Here is a 27,912-nt window from a genome sequence, read left to right as displayed (position 1 = left end):
TTCCTTGTTTTTGTAGGTGTTTTTTAGCTAGAAATTAGCAACTTCGGCCACTACCGCCCGCTCTCCAAGGTGCTGCGCCTCCCTTCTCCTCCATCCACTCCACCACATGCCAACGCTGGCCAATGCCCATCATCTCCTCCACTTCGGTCACTGCTGATTTGTTGGTTGTGTTGCTTGTTTTGCTTGTTTTGCTTATTTTGAATAATAGTTTTCTCTTTAGATCTGCTCTCGTGAGTGATTTACGAGGAAAATGTAGTTTTCCGAGTGTTTTTCGTTGATGAGGAGTAGATCTACTCTTCTCCGGAGTAGATTTATGCTTTTATGGCTGCTGGAGCTGAGTTTTCTCTGTTTTTTGTTGTTTGTATTTTTGTTTGAATAATGATTGTACAGACCTTTGGATTGTGGGTGTGATTTGTTTTCAGAGCGAGGAAGATGAGCTACCTATGCATTGAGTTGAGTTTATTTAGAACAGATCTGGTGTTACAACTGAAAAGTAGTCATAGGTTAGCAGATATTAATGTCATATATAGGTTTTGAATATTTGATTTTTATGTAAGCATCTATGATTTGTAACCTCGTAACTTCGGCTATGATTTTTCATAGCTTTTTGCTCTGTGATGTAAGAGTGTTACGCTCGTGATCCTTTTTCAATGAGACTGAAATTTTTTCAAAAAAAAAGAAGAGAATTTTGTTTTTTTTTTTTTTTTCATTAAGACATCAATTAAATGCATTCCCCCTACGTTTTAATTGTCTCACATTGAGGATATAAACAGAAAGCAATAGAAGATAAAAAGAAAAATAGAGAGAGAGAGAGAAAATTTAGGAACATTTTGTTTTTTTCATTAAGACAATTAAATATATTACAAATAAAATCTCTACGTTTTAATTGTCACATTGATATATAAACAGAAATCAAGAAAAGATAAAAAGAAAATTAAATAAAGAGAGAGAGAGAGAGATAGAGAATTTGGGAATCTTTTATTTTCTTCATTTAGTCAATTTTTTTTTCTTCATTTAGACAATTAAATACATTACAAATAAAACACCTCCGTTTTAAATGCCCAAAACTTGTTCACTCTCTTAAATGCCACGTGTCGCAATTCTATGCACTATCTACGATGGCCGGTTTACTCACAAAAAAACATGGATTTATGACACGTGTCATAATTCTAAGCACTCTCTAAGCCAAAACTCGGCTTATATATATATATATATATATATATATATATGATGTGATAATAGTTGAGTTGAGTTGAGTTAAACAATAAGCATTAATGCAATCAATTTTCCACCAAATTGGTATGTATAATGAGCCAAAGCGTTTACAAGTCTAAAAGCAGCCTTTATATAATATGATTATAAAGACGGTTTTGTCACAACAAATGCAGACAAAAATGACAAGGTAATGGTTCTTACAAGTTACATCAATCCTCCCCCCGCCTAGAGTACCTTTAATATATGTGAAGATTTGTTACAAGAAAAAAAAAAAAAAAAAAAAGAAGGAAAAATCATTGAAACCTAGATAAACCAGCTTTAAATGCCTAAGAATGGGGGCTGAAAGGAAGAAGAAAAAAAAAATTAAAAATAAAAACGCATTTCTACAGTACAATTGGTTCTTTTACATAGAGCTTAACAGAGAGCAGAATGTGTTCTGGTGTTGCTTGTTCTGCAGTCTATGAATGGAACCTCCATAACTTGATATGGAATTGGCAGCCCAAAGATTGTGTCTTTAAAGCTGAATTAGTATTTTAAAGTGATGGTTCCATGTGGTGGCGTTCAAGGTTGCGAAGTACAATTTTTGCAAATATTTTGGCTTCGAGAGGGGCAGTTGCTGCCGCAGCTGCAGCACGCAGAACGCGTGCTGCTCCTGCATTCTGCATAAGGCTCGCATGGTGCACAGCATGCCGGCCACCGGGGATAGTAAACTGCAGTTAAAATATGATATATGTGGAGTTTCCACCAATAAGTTTAACAGTGTCTATCAAATTTTAGTGAAAATAATTAACCCAAAAGATGATGGATGGGTACTGCCACACACAATGAGCCCCCCCGCGGGCTGGGGGGGGTGCGCGGGTGTGGGGGTAGGGAGGAGAGATGTACAATTACCTGCAGAAGAGCAAACGCAGCACATGCCTTGAGTGTAGATGATGGGTTTCTTAACATGGCAACAAATCTCCCAATTTCAGCTCCACTAAGGAATATGAAAACAAGGTACAAAAATCAGATGAAGAAAGGAAACATTATGAACTTGAAAAACATAAACACAAGTATATGGCATCACCCTCCCCCCTTTTCCCCAACCAAAAGATCAACTCCCCCACACTGAGAGAGAGAGAGATTCAGCACAGCACATTGACTTTAACATAAAGTAATTTTTGTTCACAATATAAATGACCTTCCTGCTGGAGGTTATAGAAATAAGGACAAAAAAATGGTCCATACACTAGTATCAACCAACGGAAGTTTCAAAGATCATTTAAAGTAGGAAGCACCTAAAAACTCTACCAATATAGGAGTAAATTGTTACAATCTTAAGTTTTTCATATGGCTTAAATACAATCTTAACTATGTGTATATAAGCTCTTGGGCACCCTCAACTTGCAAGCTAGTTTTCAATGATGAGTTATACTCAAGAAGTCAGTTCTCAGGGGGCATAAAAGACCAAACACCACATCGAGAATAGGATGAGACCTTTGTGCCCGCTGAGTGAGATCTAAATGGCTACAGTTTTGTGGTCGATTATGGAGGAGGTGACCTGTGGCATATTAAGTTGTCATCATAAAATGAGTAGAACAACCAAAAGAAAAACGGTTACCACTGGGTCAATGTTGATAAAGTGGGTGGCCAAAGACACCTGCTACAGAGCATGGTAGTATGTTATGATCTAAGTGTTTCACATGGCTTACGTACAATCTTAACCATGTATAAATAAGCTCTTGAGCACACTCTTGCAAGCCGATTTTCAGGGGTGAGTTATATAGCTGAGATTTGTATAACAAATAAGGTAGTATTTTCAATTGTCTTACATGTTATTTAAACAATTACAGCTAGTTTCCTTACAGGTAACAACAAAATGACTACTACAGCAAAGAGAATAACAACTAATCAAATTCAAGACAGAAAATGACTCTGCAGAAATAAGAAATGGTTAACAACATAATGAAAGGGTTTAGAGTTGAACTGGTATAAATGTATATGAGTAGCCAGAAAGAACATGAGTTGATAGAGAGAAGGGAAACCTGCATCTCAGATGCCCTGCTTCTTGAATACGAGCTGCTTCTGTTACGTGCGACAATGATGCAGGTGCTGATGATGCAGCAGCAGCAGCAAATGCTTGTGGATCAGAAAACGTCAGGACAAAGGCTTCGATGTGTTTCAAAGCCATCCTTCTAGCCCCATCTAAACTCACACTCTTTGAAACGCTTTCTGATGAAGTCCCTATCAGAGCAAATTCATCCATTCTGCAGAGAGTAGAACAGAATTGAATTCATATAAACCCAAGTTAATTCTTCCAAAACAAGTTCAGATAACTCACATGAAGATTAATCCACAAACCATTAATGGAGATACTTTAATCTCTTGTTAACCCTTATTTTTGGGGAATTAAGGTGGAAAGTACTGCAGGTTTTAAGACAAAAGAAAAATTGTTTTAATTCTAATAACAAGATATCTCATAGGAGTTAATAGAGAATTATATGAAGCAAAAAGCTTCTCATGGCTCTCCTTCTGAAAGATTTTTTTTTTTTTAATTAATGCCATGGTATTCCACCGAGCTCAGGCCTCTTCTATATATACTGAAAAGAGTAACAATTAGTTTAGTTTTTGTACACACCTTTTGTTACTATATCCCTCAAAAACTCCAATATCCATATAAAAAGTAAATGAAAAGAAATAACAATAATACAAAGAGCAAAAAAATAAATAAATTGGTCCCCCGACATTGATGGTATAGTTATCTGTGCATTGGTAGTTTAAATTAGCTTTATATGGATAAATTGCAGTTTTGTAGCCAAGCTTTGTTTTCCAATCGGGAAATAGGCCATAACACATGGAAAAAATTTGGAAAGAAAAATTAAGTAAAAAGTCCCCCAAAAAAAAAAAATAGAGATGGCATTATTATTATTATTATTATTATTATTATTATTATTATTTTTTGATAACATAGGAGAGACGGCATTATTATTAAATAAAGAAGCAAAACATCAGAAATGTAAACCTGACAAAAACAAAGAACGAGTATTGCGAGCATAATTATGTCTGTCACAGCAAATATTATTACCTCCCATCAAACATGTATGCCAATGCTAATGCAGCCATGAAGCGTGCCATTTTTGATACTGATGTCTTACAAAGATGAACTAAGGCAGAAACTCCCCCTTGCTCCACTATATGGAGAGCATTACCAGGATTAAAAGCAAGATTCCAAAGAGCTCCCGCAGCTGTTTCGTGGACATCCTGAAGGGAAAATATAGATTAAGCAAAACTTATGCCATAATTATTCTTAAAGCAGATATTGAAAATAAAAAATTTTGGTAGGGACATTGATCATTAAGAAGAGGAAATGCTTGCCTCAGCTTCGGAGCGTGCCAATGCAATTAGAGGTGCTACACCTCCTTCACGACCAATAGCAACACTGACAAATACAAAGGAAGATACATGGCATTAGAGTCTGTTAGAAGAGTTACTAGGGTTGGAGGGTAGTTTGGTCATTGTGATATTTCCCTAATCCTATATATTGGGATGTTTGTATTAGGTTAAGGATAAGCTGAATAATATTGAATCAGCCTCCTCTTCTCCCTCTAATCTTCTTGCTGCAAAACTCTTGACATAGTATCAAAGTGTGTTTTGATTCTTGGCTAATCCTCTTGTTTGGTTTTCTCTCGTTTGTGGCAGCACCGCCTGTGTGGGTTAAGCCTACACGGGCAGTGCCAGTAACCTAAAAAAAAAAAAAAACAACAACATACTTTAACATACTCTTAAAAAAAAAAAAAGTTTTGGTGATCTCCAGTGAAAAACAAAAAAGAAAAAAGAAATCCTTTACTATGCGTTTTCACGGTAGTTGGTTGTCGTTGTGCCTTGTGCAGTGGCGCTCGGTGGTTTTTTTGTTTGCTTGTTTCTTCCAAGCTTAATTGATATGATTTATATGATCCAGCTTGGGGGGGGAGCATTAGAAGAGGTATTAGGGTGAAAAGTCATTAGGGTTTGAGGGTAGTTTGGTCATTATGATATTTCCCTAATCCTATATATTAGGATGTTTGTATTAGGTTAAGGATAAGCTGAATAATATTGAATCAGCCTCCTCTTCTCCCTCTAATCTTCTTGCTGCAAAACTCTTGACAAAGCCAATATAACATATAACGAAGAATAAATTAAATCCTTCCCTAAAAGGAATTCTGGAATATTCTTTTCTTTCTTTTTTTTTTAATAAAAGTAAAAAAAAAGTATTCATAAGAGTATCAAAATACAACCAGACTAACAATACATCAGTGATGAGAAGAGAATATCAGAATGTTTTCCAAATCCGAATAATCTTATTCATACATAAGATAAAATAATGTGAGTCATTTACGATATACAGGCACAGTAAATTGCATCCTGCCCTATGATGAATATGACAATACTTCGGAAAGAAAAATATTGTAGTACGATTGAAAGTCCCATAACTAGGGGTGTTAAATAAGCCCAGCTGCTCGTGAACTCGGCTTGGCTTGGTTAAAGTCGATTTGGTCTCGGTTCGAATAATAAATGACCCATTCACAAACACAATAATCTGCTCGAATATTAAACGAGACATACTCGAATAAACTTGGCTTAGCTCGTATAAGCTTGACTCAACTCCTTCAACTCGAATCGTTAGCTTGCTCGTATATTTAAATATACATGCTTATTAATATATATAAGCATGTATATTAGTTACTAAGTAATAAGTATGGGATATGTATCGAACCCATTACCAATCAACATAAAATTACATAGATTTGAAGCAAAGACATCAATTCAATCACTAAGATACCCATCAAATGACAAAAATTGCGAACAATATCACTTAAAGTTAAGCACAAGTTCTTTGGCACATCTCCTGCAGCTGCTTTTTTCTTCGAATTCTTACTCTGTAGCGGCACAGTTATAAAAGTCTTAGTCTTGCTAATGGGTCTGCTTTTCTCCAATTGCACAAAGTCACCAACCTTGAACTGGTCATCTGGGTCATGAGCCAGGTGATTCTTCTTCTTCCTCAGCCACCTCTTGTACTTCAGGCTTCCACAGCCACAATCTTGTCATTGGTGGCACAAACGATTTTACCCTGCATTGATTTCATGGCTCTCATGGGAGGGAGGAAGGTATGGGATTGTGGGAATGGTGGGATGAGAGAGGAAGTGCATTTGGAGAGGAAGAGAGGAGTGGATCCATGGAAGAATGGAGTGGAGATCTTGAGGGACTGTAAGGGAGGGAATTGGAAGAGAGAGGCATTGAATTGGGTTTGGGCTTGGGAGGGGATAAGGAGCTGGAGTTGTGAGCTTTAGTTTCAACTTTTTTATATCTCTTTTGTAAGTGGATTGGCCATTGTACACACCATTCTCATCCAAATTCCCAGCATTAATCTGAACGGTGGAAAGACGAAATGGACTAACACTACACAGTACCTGCAGAGATGGACGAAATCTGCCATTGACTGACCTCAAAACTCAGGCTTGAAGGTTCTCGCCCATAAAAGGAGAAGATGCCTTTTCATTCAAGTCTCACATGGGAAGGAAATGGTGGAATCCCACAAGAATAGCTCTATAAAAAGGGAAGCCACCGCATCTTTTAAAACAAAAAGAGAGCGCTAGCTTGTTTATTAAATGACATGCTCTCCATGAATAACAGTTTTTTGATGTTTTAATAAATAATTTTTTTAAGTAAAAAATATTACAAAACTCCAATCAAGCTCGAGTCACTCGAGCTCCATTGGAGGCTCGGCTTGTTAAGCTAGCCGAGTTTGAGCCTAACAAGCCAAATTCGAGCATAACTTGAAAACACGGCTCAAGCTCAAGCCGAGTTCAAGCTTCCAAGTTATGTATTTGAGCTGAGTCCGGCAGCTAAAACTCGGCTCAGCTTGGCTCGAACACAACCCTACCCATAACACAAGAAAGCTAAGACAAAGCAGTCACTCAACTTGAAAGCCACAATAACTAAAGTTATATAAAATTGATATAGCCTTGATGACTATTTCTAATACCAAAAAGACTAGTTATTTTATTCGGAGACCAGTCACTCCATTGGGAAAAGGGATATGCAATCCATCTATGTTTCCAGCGTGGCCAATTTTCCATTTTTCCACATGATGCCTTTATCAACAAGCTGCAAGATATCAAATCAGAAGACACTGAAAGCATGTTTAAGGAACTCAGCAATCATACACTGACGTAGTGTTTCTTCCCATTCATACATTCCGCCAGTGCGAGGTACTGCCCATAACTATTCCTACACCTCTGCACAAAATACGCCCTACTTCCCACCCTTAACAGTCCTGTAAAATTCCTTCAAATTCTCCCCTTTTACCACCTCCTCCACAGTTACCAACAAACAAACCACGGTAGACTTGCCCAAAACCACAGTTCCAGAGACTCCTCTGCTCTTCTCAGTGATGCGCAAACTCAAAAGCCTCTCTTAGAATGCTAGCTCAAACATTATCATTTCAGCATAATAATAACTTGCATTACCCTTCACCATCTCTAATGCTATAATGGAACCAAAAGACAAACTGCAACAAATTCGATGACAATCACATCGGGATGCACTCTCACGCATTGACTACCATTGCACCATCGGTTTTTAACTAAAAGAATAAAACATACCACTTCTTGTTGTTCTAATAACAATATTAAGAAAAACATACAGGTTTTTTTCCTGACACAAGGATGTGCTACCCAATCAGTCTTTCAATAATATATTAGAGTAAACACATCCTTGCTTGCACTGATTTTTTTTTTTTTTTTTTTGATGAATTTGCATGCACTGAAAAATAAGCGAAACAATTTTTTGATTGGTTGCCACTTAATTGGATATGATGTACTATATCCAAGTTGGATTTTGATATAATGAATTCAAACACCCTATCAAAACTCAATCTGATTGATTTGTATCCAAGCCACTAACGGCTAGGTTGAGCACGCCCCCTACAGGCAGATTTCCACCTGCCCTGCCCCCGCATCTTCCCCCTAGCGGGGAGCGGTTTCAGGAACTGCCTGCCCATTCACAGGGGCAGAATACAGCCGTATCTGCCCCCAGCGAATGTGTATTTTTTTGCAATTCCGTTTGTTTGACCCTTTTTTTATTTTCCTCCATTTTCTCGGCAACCAAACAGAGGGTCAAACAAAGCCTAACAAATCTCAACAAACAATAAAGAAATAAACAAAGAATGTGGAGAGAGAAAGTGAGACTAACGTAATGTCCTCTGCTAACGCGTATCCACTACCATGTCATCCACCGGCGCCTTTAACAAGATCATGGAGGCCAAGAAGGCCATGCTTCCTGACAATGGGCTGTGATAGAATCTCAAATCTTAGGTCTCTCTCTCCTCCTGAGAAAGGGTTGTGGCAGAATCTCAATCAGCGCAGATGTTGGTTTGGGTAGCGTATAACTTTGGGCAGTGTGTGACTCGAAGAAAAGAAGTATGGTGCATTTGAATAATGAGAGAAAGGAGGAGGCGTGAGTGTGGAGTGAAGAAAGTCGGTGTGGGAAAACATGAAAAACCTTGGAAGAAGAAAAATGGGAGTGTTGGGAAAACGAATAGGCACGGTGGGCAAGCAGGTATTATCCGCCCCCGCATATCTTAAAACCGCTATCCGCTTGTTTTGGGTGGATTTTAAAGATTGATTTGGTCCGCTTGAGTAATGGGGGAAAAATCCGCCCATCACCCTCTTACGGGTGGGCAGATGCTTGCAGGTGGGCCGGTTATAACTGGCCCGCTGATCACCCCTACTAACAGCTGTAGGTCGCATCAATTTTTCCAGCAGAGGTAATGATATGATGTATCAAGGATATCGTCATAACAGTCAAAGCTCATTCAAACAAGGCACTATGCCCCTCTCTTCGGACTAAAAAAGAGGGAAATAAAAAATATCAAGGCACTGAGCAGGATTGGGCTTTATAATTTCTTTCAGGCGTTTACAGTTGTATTTTGTACGTTAATTCAGACAATGTGGCTATTGCAAACAAGCAGTATTGCATTTGATCAAAATCTTTTCCTCTTCACAGTTGTGTTTTGTATACCTTTCCCTCTTTCCATTTGATTAATTTTTTTATTGATAAATGTCCGTGCTCCCTCATAAGATTGTCGTTAGTTGTGCAACAATTGCTTTGTCAGTTTGCATTAGCATAATTCTTAGGTGGATCAAACAGAACATATAATCTTAGATGCATCAAAAGCTTGTCTAGGAATCACATCTGTATTGACAGAAATGAGACAACAATTATAGGAAAAAGTTCTTCACATACCTATTGGCTTCTGACACTGACAATCCCCAGAGAGCACCGGCAGCCCTCTCCTGAAGACCCGGGGAAGCATTTGAACAAGATTGTGCAAGAGCAACCTAAATTATCGAGAACAAATCTTCAAGATGCAGTGAAACTTTATAGCAGAAAATTACTGACAATTATTTTGCAATTTTGATGATTTAAATTTAAGAAAACTCATCACGCTATAAATAGATTATAACCATTGCAGCTTACCTGCAGGACACTTTAACAAAGAACTCACTCAAATCGTTCCGAAAGATTATGTAGGTAAAAGATATCTTCAACGTGAAATCAACACTTCTCACATAAGTTGGGAGAAACATATTAATTATCAGTTACTTATAAAAAGAATATTAATTAACAGAGTGAGTGAGCTTAAGTACATAATGCGTGCATGCATGTGTTGTGTTTTTGTATGTTTGTGTGTGTGTGAATATTATAAAGATGAAACATCACAAAATTAAGAAAACATATTCCATGTAAAAGCAACTTTTTTTTTATCAAATTTGATAAGGAGTATACCTAACAATTCCATACTTCTTACATGTCAACTTCAGCAAACAGGAGCCTATAGCTCATGTACCTTTTATTATGCATGATTTTCACAGAAATGATACTTCCAGTCAAAAGCAATCGATTAGTAAATTAATCAATAAGAAACTACTTATTTCAGGTGAAGGGCTTCACGCTTTTTTCCCTATATTACTGAAAGCACTAGTCAAATTTTTTTTAATAAGTAATGTTGTATATACGAAAAAGCATAGAGGGGTAGAACCCTAGTACATAGGAAATATATAAGAGAACGCCTAACTAGAAAGAGAAAAGAGGGTAAGAACGTCGGAAAAGCTAATACCTAGAGGAGCTAAATAAGTAGAGCTTTCCAAGTAAAGATAGAGAAAAAGAAAAAAAAAAAAAAGAGGAAAAGAGTTCCTCTAAAGTCCTCTCTAGGACATTGAAGATTTTGTCATTTATTTCCCTCCAAAGGCTCCACATAAGGCAAAGAGGAACCATCTTCCACACTATCGCGCTCCGAGAGCGACCCCCTGACAACCAGCAGGCGAACAACTCTACCACACTATTAGGAGAAAGACCAAAACGACTGAAAATTGCGTTCCGTAAGGCACTGGCGGTCTCGCAGTTGAGGAGGAGATGATCGACAGACTCCCCGTTCATTTTACACATGCAGCACCTGTTGACCACGATCAAATGTCTAATCCTAAGATTGTCCATGATGAGAATCTTTCCTAGGGCTGCCGACCAGGCAAAGAAAGCCACTTTTGAAGGGGGGCTTGGTCAGCCAAATACTCTTCCAAGGGAAAGGAGGGTTATCTTTGTGAACTAGAATTTGGTAAAAGGATCTAACATTGAATTCCCCTTTGCGAGACAGAATCCACCAAAGCTTGTCCACCCCTACTCTATTCCCCCCTAAAGGAGTACAAGACAGAATAAAAGGAGGCTAGAACATCCACTTCCCAATCGTATGCCAAAGAAATAATGCTGACATTGGACTAAAGGGAGCCACTCGAATAATCCATGTTAACAGCGACATGTGCATCCTTCGCACTAGTGATGTTATATATAACACTGGAAATGCTTCGTTGAGACATACCTCGCCACACCACACATCATCCCAAAATTTGATCTTAGACCCATCACCTGGATCAAATCTGGTATGACTCGAAAAAAGCCTCCACCCCCTTCTAATGTACTTACAAAGCCCCACCCCATGCAATCTTGAAGGATTAGAGGAGCGTCACTCGCCCCAATCACAATCAAATTTGGCATCTACAATAGCTTTCCACCAAGCCTCGCTCTCATTCACATAACGCCACAACTATTTTTTTTTTTTTTGATAAATAAGTGATTCATTGAAAAGCACAGAGGAGCACAACCCTAGTACACGGGAAATATACAAAGAAATGCCCCACTAAAGGCAAAAAGATGAACATAAAGATAAAAATTGAGACATGGTGGAAATCTTAAGCACACTACAAGCTTCGGTCCAATGGAACAATGTTTGAGCCACAACCATTTCCCTAATAGGGCTTGATTGAACAACCGCAAACTCTGAATTCCAAGACCTCCTTCGGAAATAGGAGAACAAATTTTGGGGCAACTAACCAAGTGATATTTAAATTCATTACCTACTCCACCCTATAGGAAATCTCAATGAAGCTTCTCAATCCGATTTGCCACAGAAGCTGGAATGGGAAAGAGAGAAGAAATAAGTAGGTAAGTTGGAGAGAGTGATTTTAATAAGGTAACTCTACCACCCTTGGACAAGTACATTCTTTTCCAACTAGCCAACCGACGCTCGATCTTTTCCACAATGTCGTCCTAAATGGACTTAGCCTTGAAGCAAGCCCCTAAAGGAAGACCAAGGTACTTCAAAGGAAGAGAGGATGTCTCGCAACCTAGAATGCCAGCCAGCTCAACCAAGTCATCCACATTTCCCACAAGAACAAGGATCGACTTGGCCATGTTCACCTTCAACCCAGAAACAGCTTCAAAGCATACTAGTAACGCACGTAGGGAACTAATATGTTCGGTGTTGGCCCCGCAGAAGACCAAAGTATCATCTACAAACAACAAATGAGAAATAGTAGTCGTCTTGGAAGATCTAGATCCCACAGAGAAACCTGAGAGAAGGCCATTGTCAATAGTGGTTGTGATCATTCTGTTTAAAGCTTCGATGACAATAACAAATAGAAAAGAAGACAGAGGTTCTCCGTGTCTCACCCCACAAGAACTGCTGAAAAAGCCAGACGAAGAACCATTAACCAAAATGGAAAAGCGCGCCAACAAAATACAATGCGCTATTCAAGAGCACCATTTCTCCATGAAACCGCTTCTTTTCAACAAATACAATAAGAACTTCCAATTGATGTGATCATAGGCTTTCTCCATATCCAACTTACAAAGCACCCTTGGATCGCCAGCCTTGATATGGCTATCCAGGCATTCATTAGCAATTAGAACAGAATCCAATATTTGTCTTCCCTTAACAAAGGCGTTCTGAGGCTTTGAGATGATCTTCTCCAACACCCTTCTCATTCTATTGGAAAGAACTTTGGCTATGATCTTGTAAACCCCGCTTACAAGGCTCATAGGATGGAAATCCTTGAGATGCGAAGCTCCGGGCTTCTTTGGAATTAGAGCAATAAAGGTGGCATTACAACTTTTCTCAAACTAACCACGAGCGTGGAAGTCTGAAAATACCCTCATAATATCTGTTTGGATCACATCCCAGCAATCTTAGAAGAAGGCCATAGAAAACTCGTTCAGACCAGGAGCCTGTCTCTATTCACACTCTTTACCACCTCTAATACCTCTTGTTCCTCAAAAGGAAGCTCAAGACGAGAGGCATCCTCAGTGTCCAACAGATCAAAAGGAAGGTCATCCAACCTGCGCCTCCAACTATGGTGTTTTGAAAACAGAGTCTCATAGAACTAGATAGCATGATCCCCGAAATAGAGCCGCTAACCGATAGGGACTCTATGGAATTGAATCTCCTATTCGAGTTGGCAACTCGGTGAAAAAAATGAGTGCATTTAACACCCTCTTTCAGCCAGAGAACCCTAGACTTTTGTCTCCAGCTAATCTCCTATTGCAAGATAGAATTTTCCAGCTCGCTGGTTAGAAGGCTTTTTCTCGCCCTCTCTTCATTGTTTAAGCTTCTTTCACCCTCCATATTATCGAAAGCACTTAGCTCTTCAAATCTCACTCTGTTAAGCAACTCCACATTACCAAACACTTGCTTGTTCCACCTTTTAATGTCTACCTTTAGAGCTTTCAGGTTTTGGGCTAAGATAAAACTAGGGATGCCTCTAAAGTGATAGGACAACCACCAAAGCCTCACTTGATCCACAAAACCATTAGTTTTCAGCCACATATTCTCAAACTTGAAAGGTCTTTAGCCCCCTTGGAAGCAATCACAATCAAGAAGAATGGGGAAATGATCGAAGCATACTCTAGAGACCCTTCTCTTAAGCAAATCAAGATACTTGGCTTCCCAATCCAGCAACATAATGAAACGGTCAATTCTGGACCAAGAGGTATTGTAGGACCATGTGAATGATCCCCCAGCTAGAGGAAGATCCATCGATCTCTGCTCTGAAATAAAGTCCAAAAACTCTAACATCGTGGAACAAAGATGGGCTCTGTCGATCTTTCACTAGGAAAACGGGCAACATTGAAATCGCCACCAATGTACCAAGGCAAATCCCACCAACTAATCAGACCAACCAACTCCTCCCAGAGAGAACTTCTCTCATTATAAAGATTGGGGCTGTAGACCCCTGCAAAAGCCCAAGCAAAGTCATCTACACTCCTGAAAGAACAGGCTGCAACATACTCCCCTGTATAAACCTTGATCTTCTCCACGAATCTCGTATCCCACATCAATAAAATGCCACCTGAAGCCCCTATGGAAGGGACATAACACCAATCGGCATGAAGGCAACCCCACAAACTAGAAATGACACTGCTGGAAATAAAATCCAGTTTAGTTTCTTGCAAACAAATGATATCAGCCTTCCATTGCCTTGGAAGATTCCTAACCCTCAACCGCTTGTCACCAACGTTTAACCCTCTAACGTTCCACGATAACAATTATGGCTTCATTAAATAACTCTTTGAGCCCTCCCCTTGTTTCGAACCCGAGAAGTACTAGCACTATGAGCTTCGTAATTGATGGAGCTAAACAGGTTATTCAACTCTCTCGTGCCTTTCTTTCCCACCGTTGAGCCAGAAGCCATGCCCCGATGAGCATTGCTGGCAATAATGTCAGCAAATAAAGCTGATAATTTCCACTCGGAATCAAAACTGACCCACACCTTTCCCTACCATCGTATTCTTCTATAACCAGGAAACCACCATGTCTGTTGAAACAATGTTGCGCTAGAACACAGGGAAAGCCAGGCTTGGCCTGATCCTTGAAAACCCTTGAGTCCTTCGCTGCCACCAGCTCATCGAAAATATCCAATAGCCAAACTGCTTCTTGGTTGCTCAGACAGACGGACCACAGCAAGCCTCTACATCTCTCTTGGATTTTCAAGCCAGTAGAGCCATCCTTCACCAACATCTCTAAGTCTTTGGATTCCACAGACCAACTTCTTGACAGACCCATACAAACGTCACGCGAGGAGCCCCAGCTAAACGACAGGGGACAAACGAGAGGAGGAGTAACGCACCTCCGCGCCCCACCTCCGGGAAAGAAAGGGTAGGAGAGAGAAGAGAGAAAATTTGGATGCTACGGGACAAAAGGGTCGTTTCGTTTAGGTGGACTTGGTGTGCACTAGTCAATTAAGAAGGCACTTTCTAAATAGGCATCGAACAGCATATCTCACAAATACTTCCTCTTGAAGCACTTCTTATTATAGGATGTTATGCAAAATTCAATGTAGGATCAAACAACTAAAATGGTTTGGGCTCAAAAAGGTAAATTTCATACCAAAGCCTCTACACCACCAGCAGCTGCAATTGCTTCTCGATTTCTGTCATCAAACGATAAATTCCACAATGCACCAGCAGCTTCTTGCCTATTTGATAAGCAGATACAGTGATCAGATAAAACTGATAAACAAACAACGCTATAATGATATAAAAGAGGCTCATTTAAGATAAAACAACAAGGGAATATTTTAATCCTGCTTGCAGAAACAGAAGTTCAGATTCACGAGTTTAAAAAAACATTGGTCTCATAAAGTACAAAAGTTCCAATTAGAGTGACCAAGGAAAAAGAATGAATTTCTCCCATAAATGCCTCAATAAGTCTACAAAATATAATTTGAAGAAGATTGGTATGTAGACAGTAGTTGCGAGTCAACATTGACAGCATTGATAAGTTCCAAATTATTTAGTCAGAAATGTCACAAAACCCCCTGCCCTTGGGGGATTTCCACAGCGACGGCATCTTTTGAGTGGCTGAAAGGGTAAAAATAACCCAAAATCCATAGTAAGGAAGCTACAGTGGATATTACTGTTAAAGTTGTAAAATGTTAAATGAATAATAGTAGATTCAAGACTCCATTTTGCATTAGTAATCATTTTCTCAAAATAAATAAATGAAAAAAGGCACTAGCTTCAAAGACAACCATTACAAAATAAGCAGACAGATAAGTTATAACTGCTAGAAATATACTTAGTATTACCCGAGAAGCCTTCCATATGTAAAATAAAGCCTGAAGCATTATTACAATCAAACACCAACATGAAACTTTTCGAGGGTAAGAAACATGCCCATCAAATAGACATATCTAAACAGTTACAAAATGCAGTCTGGGGAGTTCTTTGTTTCCCCTATTTCTTCTTTTGGGGTGCCCCACCAGGGTGAGGAGCCTGCCACTCAGTGTTTATACAAAAATGCATTTATCAAAAAGAATGAAAATAGTTGGAAGATGATTAAAAAAATGACAATATTATGTAAGTTAGAAGCCATGGATCAGTGAATCTATTAGCTATAATGAAGATTAAATAGGAAATATAAATTCAGAAGAAATTGTTAATTACCTGACACCTTCGTGAGGAGATCGTGTAAGCTGAACAAGTGCTTCAAGAGCACCTGCCTCTTGTCCAACAGCAGCATTGTTACTGTTGCTATCTCCATGAGCAGCCAAATTAGCTAAGGCACGAGCAGCCTGCATATACAAGGAGTGCACCAAATTAGTTTGGAACAAAGCCACATGCAGACACAAATAGAGAAATGAAGTATACATTTTAAATTAGATGTGTGTGTGTGTGGGGTGTGGGTGTGGGTGTGGGTGTGGGTGTGGGGGGGAGAGAGAGAGCAATGGGAACTCCCTGTAGAAAACCCATTGTGCCAGATAATATTACAGAACCATTTGAAACATGAAATCGGATATCAATGACTACATCAATTTTAAGATGTTATAATCATACCATTTTAGCCAAGCGAGGCATAAATCACTGGCTCTCTCTCACTATATTTTTTGGTACGTAATCGCAAATTCATTAAAAAGCGCAACCCAAGTACTTTTAAAGTATACAAGAGAAACACCTACCCAAAGAAGAAAAAATATCAAGAAAAGCATGAAAGTTAGAAATATTAAAGTCAAAGGCAGCCGCCTGATAATAAAGTGTCTTGAAGAAAACGCCTTTAATTCCACCATTGTCTGCTTCCAGTCTTCAAAATTCTGATTATTTGTTTCCTTTCACAGACGCCACATTAGGCAGGACAGAACCATCTTCTACACTGCAGCGTTTTAATGACTACCAAATTGCCCTCTCCAGCATGCAAAAATGTCTACCCATCTAGGCCTAACCCAAGTTAACCCTACACAACTGAAGATCGTATTCCATAGAGCACTAGCAATCTCACAATGGAGTAAAAGGTGATCCACTAACTCCCCACTCTTCTTACACATACAACACCAATCAACCACTTCGTTTTCTTAGGTTATCCATGGTGAGGATTTACCCTAAAGTGGTCAACCAAGCAAAGAATGCCATTCTAATAGAAACCTTATTCCGCCAAATACTTCTTCAAGGGAAAGGAGTACTATCATGGAGACTAAGGACATTGTAGAATGATCTAACATCGAATAACCCTCCCTTGGAAGGTACCTAAGTTTTCACCTCCCCGTCTCAATCTAAAGTGCAAACAAATTGAAGAATGAGGTAAAGAGATCCTCCTCCTAGTCTTGAACCAATATGATAAAGTTAACATACCACTAATGAGTCATTAGAAAACTCCAAATAATTTGCCACGAAAGCATCCTTAAAATGGGCATGTTGAACAAGTCCAAAAAAGCTACTTTCAGGGCCTGATCACCGTACCACACGTCATGCCAAAATCTAATTTAGGAATCATCACCCACCTCAAATCTAGTGTGATTAGAAAAATCCACCCAGAACCACTTAATATTTTTTCATAACCCCATCTCATATGACACATGAACCTCAATTAAACACCACCCACCCCACAAGTTTCCATATTTAGAATCCACTACCACCCTCTAGAGGGCCTCTCTCTCATGAATAGCATAATAGCCACTTCCCCAAAGCACTATATTCATCACAATTGAATTTCAAACTCCCAAACCTCTTTCGAAGATCGGAGAGCAAAGCTTAAGCCAACTACCCAAGAGGAATTTGAACTCATCACCAATGCCACCCCACAAAAACTCTCATTACAACTTCTCTATGCGATTGGCAACACCAACTGGGGGGGGGGGGGAAAGACATGACGTACACAAATTAGATAAGATACTTTTAATCATGGTAACCCTCCAACCCTTTGACAAATACAACCTCTTCCAGTGCTCTATCTCCTCAATAATGCCATCCCAAATAGAATTGGCCTTAAACAAAGCTCCCAACGGAAGACCTAGGTATTTCATAGGAAAAAAAAAAGATCCTGCAACACAAAATGCTAGTAAGACCTTCAACATTATTGCCATTGCCAACAGGGGACCAACTTTGATTTAGCCAGATTCATCCTCAAACTTAAGACTGCTTCGAAGCATAAGAACAAGCAATGCATTTTTTTATAAGTAATCGAGATATCATTAAATGCATACAAAAAGTATACAATAGAAACCACCTAACTAGTATGAGCAAAAAGAACATGAAAATCATAATAACTAATCACCAAAGAAAAACAAAAACAGTTGTCCAAAGATACAGGGCATTGAAGAATAAAGACTTAATCTCCTCCAAAGTCCTCTCACAGTCCTGAAAACTTTTGTTGTTCATTTCCCTCCATAGACACCACAAAAGCCACGAAGGCACCATATTCCACGCAACAACACTCTAAGTGTTGCCAACAATCCACCAAAAAGCATACAAGTCGACTACTCATTTATGCATAACCCAAGACAGCCTACATCAACTGAGGAAAACATTCCAAAAGGCTCAAACAACCCTCTTTTGGAGGGGACCCACTACAGCTTGTTCTCACCCTCCTGTAAATACAACACCCTGAAAAATGAGGAAAAGATATCCACCTTCCAATCATGAGCCGCTCTAGAAAAGTTTACATTTGACTAAATGAAACCACTAGAAAGTTTCACATTAGCTACAACAAAAGCATCCTTTGCGCAAGTAATACCATCTAAATATAGAAAGGATTTTTTAAGGGCCATATTTCTACACCACAAACCATGCCAGAATTTAACCTTAGAGACCTCAAATCTTGAAGCCATTGGCCCTGAACACTCAAGATTGTCATTCACACAAGGTGGACAACAATTCAAAGGCTCACAAACGATGCGTTCCCCCGAGAGCATAAAACCAATTCCAAACATGGCTGACTATTCCCTTCTATACAACACACATCAAGCCCCGCCAAAGTGGCAGAATCTTTAACACCCAAAAAACTATTCATCTCCCTCCTTGGGAACCAAATCACTCTCCTTACCCTAATTCAAGTCACCTATCTCCTTAGCCACATCAAGTCCACCACTCCCCCCCCACCCACCACACACACACATAAGACACTTAAATTGTAGTGTAAATTGATTCCACTCACTTACCACATTGTGTGGTTTCCATATATATATATATATATATATATATATATAGACAAGATTTCTTATCAAAATATATATAGACAAGATTTACAATAGAGTTACAATTGATATCTACTACCTAGAATCACGATTATCATAGTGATAATAACGTGATCGAACACTACGACAACATTAGGATAGAAGTCGAGCTTTCTTTCTGTTCTTATCTCTTCTAACTATCTTCTGAAGATTGAGATCACTGTGAAATGTAGTTCTCGGTGGTTGCCGTATCATTAAAAAATTGTAGTTCTCTAAGGATTAGTAGTTGTAGAGTCCACTTCTGCCTCTAATTTGTCTTGTACTTTAACACCCCCCCAATTGCCCAAAAAGTGATGACAAAGGAGACAAATCCAAGCCCAACAAGATCCCTTTCCCCCCCTTTTACCACCACTACCCACTCATAAGATTTTGGGATTACCTCATCAACACAAAGGCCCATACTATGTGCATTAATTGGATCTGATGCTAAAGTCTCCTTTTCTGTCGCCAAACCAACCAAACCCAATAGTTTATCGTCGATGATAGAATCTACGCCCGAATCTAAAGTCTTGCCCAAACCTGATAAACTTTCCAAATTGGAAGATTCATCATCAAAACCCATGACCAGAGGCTCATAATTGAAAACAATCGTAGCTACCTAACCGCCAGTGAAATCTAAGCTTGGGGATTAAACAAGAGGTTGCGGTCAAGCATCCTTCGACAAGACCACAGACAAAACGCCATTGACAACATAAATGACACTATCATCCCCTGAAATCCCATTCCCCTCATCTCTCAATTGAATGACGGCAGCTACAAAACCCACCGGTGACTCACTCGGAAGACCATCATCCCAAATAGAGCTCGGGCTTGCACCCACACAGCCCACACTAGTACTCAAGCCCAACCCCAAGTTAGCAGAAACTAGTCCCATGATTTCACCCTCCACTTAGGGGCGGGTTTGACCCTGTCGCACCTTTTTTTTGACCCAATAGCAAAGGTTTGAGTTTCAAAGAACCAAATGAGGCCTGCAAAACTAGGGCTAGGCTTCAGCCCACCGCACCTTCCCCTATTGGGCTAACATTAAACCCTAACCCAGTAAGACCCAAGCCCACATCCATACACTCAAGAACCTAGTCTAACTCTTCTCTCAGGCGTGCCAATTGGGCTCGCAAATCATGATAGACACATTTGTCTCTTGTGTCACCCATTGAGCGGTTCTTCCCTTCTACCACGCAAGTTGTCTGACAACCACCTTTAGCGTAAACAGTACATACCTCCCCAGTCCTTCCCCAATAGTTAGCTCATCATACCATCAATCATGTAGCATCATGGTTAACCGCAATAGTCTTGCTAGTGATTGTCGCACTTCCCCGACCCAACCAATACCTTTGTATATGAACTCTTAGCCATCTCTTCCCCAGAACAAGCTCTATGGACGCGAAGGTCACACCACCATGCTTAACGATGCATGGCCACAAGGAACCCCAAAAGAGCTACTCTGTTACCACTGCCATATGTTGGCTAGAAAAGCGCACCTATTCCACCTCTTCATCTAGCGCCGAAGGACACCCCAAAGAAAGTTGAAACCTTTAGCAGCTCAAAAGCACAACTATTCCACTCCTTTCTTCTCAACCTTTCGGTATAACAATGAAACCCTAGCACATACTTCTGTCGTGTTCCGCCAACGCCAATGGCTTTGTCTCCCTTTTATAGTTGTTTTCTATCCTTTTTACTTTTTAACATCTTAATCTCAGCCTGTTTTCAAGCACCATCATAAACATGGGGCACATTCTTAGAATAGAGGGAGGGAAACAACGGTCAATTTAACATTTACAAAATGAGTTTCAAAGCCAAAATCCACCACAATCATGAATCTTGACCATATTTGAAGTCCTATTTCTTTTCTTAAGAATTCAACCATTCATATCTATATAATAGAGAGTTGTTAGCACATTGAGCATAAAATGTAGGGTCCAATCTGATAACCCAGCTCATGCCACAAAAAAAGCTACCTAATTACTCCACTTACTAAAATTGAAAATTAAATTATATGTTTAAAACCGAAAAAGAAATCCAAAAGCTACTAAATTTCAATATGTTGATCTTTGATAATAAGCCAACAGATATCTTGAAAGCACGCCACTTTGAATCCCGATCTTTGATTGGCAAGTTATATAAACTAGCTTATAACCCGCGCAATGCGCGGGATTCTTCATTACAATTTAATTATAAAATTAAAAAATATTATAATCGTACTTTTCATAAGTATTATGAAATTTACTTTTTCATAATTGCAAGAGGAAAACTTGAATTTTGCTTGATCAAAACATTAATATAAAATTAGAAAGAATCTCTAATATTGTTGGTTAATACTTATTAGATTTCAACACAAATAAAACTCAAAATTATGAACATTCGAAAAAGTACTTTGGTTGTAGAAAAAAAATATGCGCGAGATTCTTTATTATAGTTTAATTTCAAATTTTAAACACATCTCTATCGAACTTTTCATTATAGGTTGTCAAAAAAAAAAAAAAAACTATCAAAGTCGCATAAAATTTTACTATATATCATAAGGCCGTTAACTTTAATTAGTTTAATCCATATAAATTTCAACATGATTTGATTTGTATTATTTGTTTCCTTATTTGATTTTGATATTAATAATACTTAATTTATTGAATAATTTATATATGAAAAACTCTTCAAATATAATTAAATGCCATTAATTACGCTAATTTAATGAACTGGTTTTTACTTTAAAAACCAATTCACTCTTAAAAAACCGATTCACAAATTATGCCTTAAAAACCAGTTTAGCATTAAAACAAAAAAAGGTTCACGCCACATGTCACAATATTAAAACACTTCTGAGAGTGATTCGGCTTTTATATATATATACATATGCTTACAACATTGGCAATATGCTCATTTGAGACGGTCTATTTTAACAATGAAAATATACCTGCTCTTGCACTCCCTCGGATTTGCAACTACGGGCAAGCATTACTAAAGCATGTACACCGCCTGCCACTGCAACCTCTGTGCTACACTTGTCATCAGCTGCCAAATTTGCCAATGCACCAGCTGCACGTTCCTGAAAATACATAAACATAAAACAAGCCACAACTTAATTATCATGCAACAATAACTTCCAATTGTATGCAAGTGAAAATCAAGAAAAGCATGAAAGGCTTGTAGCTAAGCAAAAAGAATACATGATATTAAGGGAACATACCAGGACTGCATCACCACCATTAGCCCATTTGAATATAAGATCAACTAATGCTTTTACTCCACCAGCTTTAGCGATGGCGCCCTAATAGGGAATTCTCATGTATTCAGAGCTATAAATTTAGAGTTTATGCCATACAATGAGAGACTAAATTCCAAAACATCAAACCTTGTGCTCTTCTCCAACAGAAAGATTCCATAATCCTCCAGCAGCTTCTTCAGCAACCAGCCTATTCATGGACCTCGCCAAACCAGCAAGAATATTGATTCCTCCTTCTTCAGCAACAGCTTTTGCGACATTGTTATTCACAGACAAGTTTGCTATAGCCTACACAATAAAAATATCAAGATAAAAAGGAAACAAGTTAACCTGATTCCACATTTACACCTACAAGCTCACACTGTAGTAAACTAATGAAAATAATTGCAGAATGACCATGAATGCATGATGTCCATTGTAGGAAGTACTCTTATCAAAATCTACCCAGCCCATCTTTTTAGACCAAAAATAAATTAAACTTATTAAAAATCAGATGGTTCATAATTGGAAAAATAAATTTACCTTAGCAGCCTCTGCTTGAAGCCCTTCCCGCCAAGATTTTGCTAGGTCTAGAAGGAGACGTATGCCACCATCTCGCATAACTGCATCAGCCCTTCCCCAATCTATGTTGGCGTTTTCATCTTCAACGACAACAAACGATGCAAGTCCTGTAGCTGCCCTCTCTTGAACATCCTCTTGTGAGCTCTCCATTAAACTAAGCAGCAGTGCTGCACCTTGTTTGAGCCAAAAATCATCCAAACCCTGTTGAATGCTCTCGGCAATGCGCAAAAGTGTATGGGATAGGATCCACTCAACCCAATTCATGATTTCATCCAAGTTTTTGTCCTTATTCTTTATGTTCCTCCAATCCAAAAACACATTTTTCGCTTTGTTCGTTGTATCGACAAATAACGAAGCTATTTCTTTGAAAATATCAGTAAAAAGGGCAAGCAGCAGTTTACCTTTATTTTTATTGACATGAAAACTAGCATATTCTTCGATAACTGGACAATTCAAGGCACACAAAACCTTCAAGCTGTCTGATGAGGATAACAATCTTGACACAGCAGCTGCACCAATATCAGTTCTTGAAACGTCTAACCCAGTCAACTTAGGCAGCTTATGCCAGAAGTCCGAAACCACACCCCACTTCATATTTGATGTCCCAGAAACTGAGAGGAAACGAACTGATACTACATTTCCCAAAGCCATCTCATCTACATTGAGGCAGTCTATAAACCCAATATCAGTCAAATTTGGACAATGCTTAGCCAAGGCATTAATGGCATCACCATGAACATCCCTAATTCCTGAAAGTCGAAGCCTTTTCAATTTAGAACAACAAAACGCTATTGCTTTTATTGCATCACTGCTGATCCTTTCACAGAAATCTGGCCCAAGCTGGAGGCTTTCAAGTGCCTCGTGTCGAGCCACAATCACAGAAAGAGTCGCATCGGTTATTTTCCTGCAATAATCGCCACTTATTTCGCACAAATTCCTAGCTTGAAGATGTATTACTGCATCAGCAGACTCTGCACCACGAAACCTAAGCTTCTGAAGATTCACACATCTAAAAGCAAGGGAAGCTGCCATGGAAACATCACATTTGTGTGCACGAAGATCCAAAGAGTTCCACAAACAAGGAGACATTCCTAGAACCCTCCATGTACTACAGGTTGATGATAAGCTTGCACGGTCACGATAATTCAGACACGAAAACAGCTGAATCACTGTATCATCAGGCAGGTTAGTCCAATCTACATTCCCTTTTCTCCCGAAAACCAAAACTTCATCTTCTACTTCAGGATAACTTGGCAAAACAACCTTCCCCTTCCTCGCCACCTTCCGCCGCACCCTACGACTCATATCTCAATCAATTCACACAGACCCAGATACCAATACTGTTCAACCTCATCTGCGCAAATCTTATAATTGATACAGACCCAAAAACATATATCATTACCCTCAGTCCTCAGATACCCAATTCCCAAAACCACTTAAGGAACACAAAAACACCCAGAAAGCAATAGTCTTTCACCTCAAAAACCCTAAAACTCAAACAAGCATTGAAATTGTAAATATAGCTCACACAATTAAGGATTCATAATACACATAAAACGCAAGGCCACCTATATCCAATATCCGAGAAAATCCGGAATCAAAAATTCATTACAGGATGCAAAATCAACAATTATTTATCCTACCTGAGAGCTGAGGCTACGTGGGTTCGCTGGTAAACCCTTAAAATCTTCAAGATTCTCCACGAAATTATGTCTCTTACAGAATTAGATTGAAGAAGCTTCAATGGATGAGAGAGAGCGAGAGAGAAAAAAGACAGAGATAGAGAGGGAGAGAGGAGACAGAGCTGAGGGCGAAGAATTCAGGTAGGTATTAAGACAGAGAAGAAAGCCAAACCCTCATAGCATGTGTCTACCCCCCTCCCCAATATTTCCTTGTTTGTTGTGGTTTTTGTTGTTGTGCACCAGGGGGGAGAGAGTGGTGTCAAACTCTAGCCTCATCAGGGATTATTACCAATCTATTCTCACCTCCATTGTACATTATTGACGGTTTTTTAAAGATTGTATATGTGATATTTTCTTTTGATGCCGTTTTTTGAAGATTGTATATGTGAATATGTGATATGGTCTTCAGTTTTTTTTTTTTTTTTTTTTGGTTTTTATATATATATATATATATATAATATTTTCTTTCTTTTTTTTCTTTTTTTTTGGCATGAAAACTTGCTTTTTTTTGTTCTCTTCTTTACCAAAGCCACGCAAAGAAAATTAGTAGATTGAAATGTTTGAATTTAGTTTATATTATTATCAAGTTTTTTTAATATTTTTATCGAGTTTGTTATTTACAAAATCGAGTTAAATCCAAGCTTAACTTAAGTTTATACTCTATATTCAAGTTTAATTAAGTAGTCTTTAGAATGAATTCAAGTTTGGTTATGATCTTAATTGAGTAGATAAAATAAACTAATTTCCTATCATTTTTAGTTAAGAAATTTTTTTTAATCTTTGTTAACCCACATTAGTAATAGTAAAATTTACTACTTATGACCCATTCGGTTTGTGGAATAGATGTTCAAGTAAGAAAATGAATATGTATTACTAGGAATAGAAGAGGTTGGAATGAAATAATTATTTTAATTCTTTAGGCCCCATTGGATAGAGTTTTCCTCCAAACTGGAAGGGAGGAATTTTCTTCAACATAATCTATAAAAGTGATATATATCTATTTTTTTAATAACATGTGAGATGTACATGAGTTTTTAATAAAATTTATTCCAACGTTATCCCTGCTATTAAAAATACATATGTTTTTCACATATTCAAGGGACACATGTCACTTTTATAAACTAGCTTGAAAGAAATTCCTCCAATCCAGTTTAGAGGAAAACTCTATCTGGTCCCATTTAGTTTGTGGAAGGAGTATTCAATTAGGAGAAGAAATAGGTATTACTGGGAATTGAAAAAGTTTGAATGGAATAATTATTCTAATTCTTTAGTTTGGTAACAACACAAATGGTCTAAATGAAATTGAATCAAAATTACTAAAAACCCCCCCACATTATTATTATTATTATTAGGAAAAAAAAAACTTTAAAAAAAGGTGAGTGGTCGGCCACCCACAAAAGAGGGTGGTCGCACCACCCCCAAAGCGCCTCATGATGGACCCACGAGGCGTTCCGGAGGTGGTTGCACCACCCTCGTTGCTATTGGGCCCACCCCCCGAAATTCAACAAGGGGAGCCGCAGCCACCCCCGACGACCTGCGGGGGTGGCCGTAGCCACTCCGAGATGCCATGGGGGTGGTCACACCACCCCCCGCCTCTTATGTGGGTGGCCGATCACCCCAATTCGGTGGTCGGCCACCGAATTTAAATTCTATATTTTTCCTTCTTCTTTTTTAGTTTAATAATTTAAAATATATATATATATATATGGGTGTTTATGTAAAATGTATTCTATTTCTCAAGGAATAACTATTCCTCTCATTTTTTAGAGTAATAGTTATTCATGTGTTGAATGAATTAGTGATTCCCACGGGAATAACCATTCATAGGAATAGACCTTAGCAAACAAAAGAATGACTATTCCATAGGAATAGTCATTCCATTCTAGGGTCTATTCCGCAAACCAAACATGCTATTAGTTTGGTAGCAACACATATTTCATAATTGGAATTTAACCAAAATTGCTAAAAAGCCCATATGAATTATAATTTTTTCAAAACTCAAATAAAATAAAATAAAATAAAAAAGAAAAACCTTGTGGGTGGGCCGGCCACCCCAATGTGACCAAGGCCACCCCGATGGCTCTAGGGCTGGTTGCGCCACCCCTAGAAGACCACAGCAGGAACTAGGGGTGGTCGTGCCACCCTTTGGGGGTGAAGCTGCCACTCACAAGGTTTTTCATTTTTTATTTTTTATTTTTTAAGTTGGAGAGAAATTAAAAAAAAAAAGAAAAAGGTTTTTTGGAAAAGTTTATCAATTCCTTCAGGAATAGCTATTCCTGTGTGGAAGGGATTAGTGATTCTCATGGGAATAACTATTCCTAGGAATAGACATTTACCAAACAAAATAATGATTATTCCATAGGAATAACCATTCTATTCCAGAGGTTTATTCCGCAAACCAAACGGGCACTTAATCCACTTATACTTCAATTTTATTAGTTTCTACAATGAAATTATTAGAACTAATAATTAATCTAAATAGAGAAAGAAAATAAAAAACAAAAAGATTTTAGTTGGTTCGACATATGGCCTACGTCCACATATTAAAACATTTTCTTGGCTACATCTTTGTTTTTTTTCACTTTATTATTTGATTGTATACAAGACTCTATTTGTAGTCTTGTCACTTGAGTTATTGTAATTATTGTCTATTGAGCTTTTATAATTATTGTCTTTTTAACTCTTGTAACTCTTGTCTTAATAAAAATAATATGATTTTGATTTTTTTTTTTTTTTTTATAAAGTTGATACATATTAGAATACTAATTAAATTATTAAATCAACAATTTGTTATCCATTCACGCTTTTGAAATAAGTGTCAACATGGTATCAAAGCAGAAATGGTCACTTTGTCTCCACCATTCACTTCTAAGTTTGAGACTTTTAGATAAATGGTAATTTAACTTAACATATTAGCCACACAAAAGATTAACCTTCAATGTCTACGAAATTGAATTTGGATTTGTTCGAGTTTCATTTGTTAAGCAATCAAACTTCAAGATTGAACTTAATTTTGTGTGATTATCTAATGAACAAGCTCAAATGAGAAGTCTGATGAGCCGATTTTTTTTTTTTTTGTTTTGGGAAAAATATATTTTATCTCCCCGAAGTTGTACCACTTTTTCTTTTTGCCTCAAATATTTTAAAAATTGACAATGTACTCCAACCAAGTTTTTGAAATTTCAAATGTAACCACCTCATTAATAATTTATGTCTTCTTTGACATAAATTATTGAAAAGACCTAAATGCCCACATTAAAAAAATTAAGCAAAAATAAAAAATAAAAACAAAAACAAAAGGGTGGCTCCGTCCACCCTATGGGTCATTTTGGGGTGGCTGAGCCAATCCCATTTGGCCGCAATTGGGGGGTAGCGAGCCACTCCC

General features: G+C 38.2%; 1 protein-coding gene across 2 annotated transcripts; it reads right to left on the bottom strand.

Moving 5' to 3' along the window:
- Positions 1 to 1,327: 1,327 nt before the first annotated feature.
- Positions 1,328 to 24,869, bottom strand: LOC132175487 (protein ARABIDILLO 1). Of its 2 annotated transcripts, XM_059587454.1 has the most exons (13): positions 24,489 to 24,869; positions 22,807 to 24,332; positions 22,414 to 22,572; positions 22,249 to 22,329; positions 21,976 to 22,107; positions 16,009 to 16,136; positions 14,951 to 15,038; positions 9,478 to 9,572; positions 4,570 to 4,633; positions 4,280 to 4,455; positions 3,240 to 3,461; positions 2,107 to 2,191; positions 1,328 to 1,925 (listed from the first exon to the last, which is right to left on the bottom strand). In XM_059587454.1, exons 2-13 carry the CDS (start codon positions 24,148 to 24,150, stop codon positions 1,749 to 1,751), a joined length of 2,751 nt encoding a protein of 916 aa, XP_059443437.1. In that variant the 5' UTR covers positions 24,151 to 24,332; positions 24,489 to 24,869; the 3' UTR covers positions 1,328 to 1,748. The 2 variants fall into 2 exon arrangements, with proteins under 2 accessions (XP_059443437.1, XP_059443445.1); XM_059587462.1 differs by having other exon boundaries at positions 22,807 to 24,869.
- Between the last annotated feature and the right edge of the window lie 3,043 nt (positions 24,870 to 27,912).

The sequence above is a fragment of the Corylus avellana genome, chromosome ca1 (assembly GCF_901000735.1).
Source record: "Corylus avellana chromosome ca1, CavTom2PMs-1.0".
Lineage (NCBI taxonomy): Eukaryota > Viridiplantae > Streptophyta > Magnoliopsida > Fagales > Betulaceae > Corylus > Corylus avellana.
This window is presented reverse-complemented; position numbering and strand designations above follow the sequence as displayed.

What these genes read in the sequence shown, in the direction of transcription:
- LOC132175487 (XM_059587462.1), bottom strand. Translation starts at nt 24,150, where the DNA reads ATGAGTCGTAGGGTGCGGCGGAAGGTGGCGAGGAAGGGGAAGGTTGTT. An exon ending in TGGCACGCTCCGAAGCTGAG is followed by an intron (nt 4,456 to 4,569) that starts GCAAGCATTTCC and finishes TTTTCCCTTCAG; the next exon opens with GATGTCCACGAAACAGCTGC. An exon ending in CTGCGTTTGCTCTTCTGCAG is followed by an intron (nt 1,926 to 2,106) that starts GTAATTGTACAT and finishes TTTTAACTGCAG; the next exon opens with TTTACTATCCCCGGTGGCCG.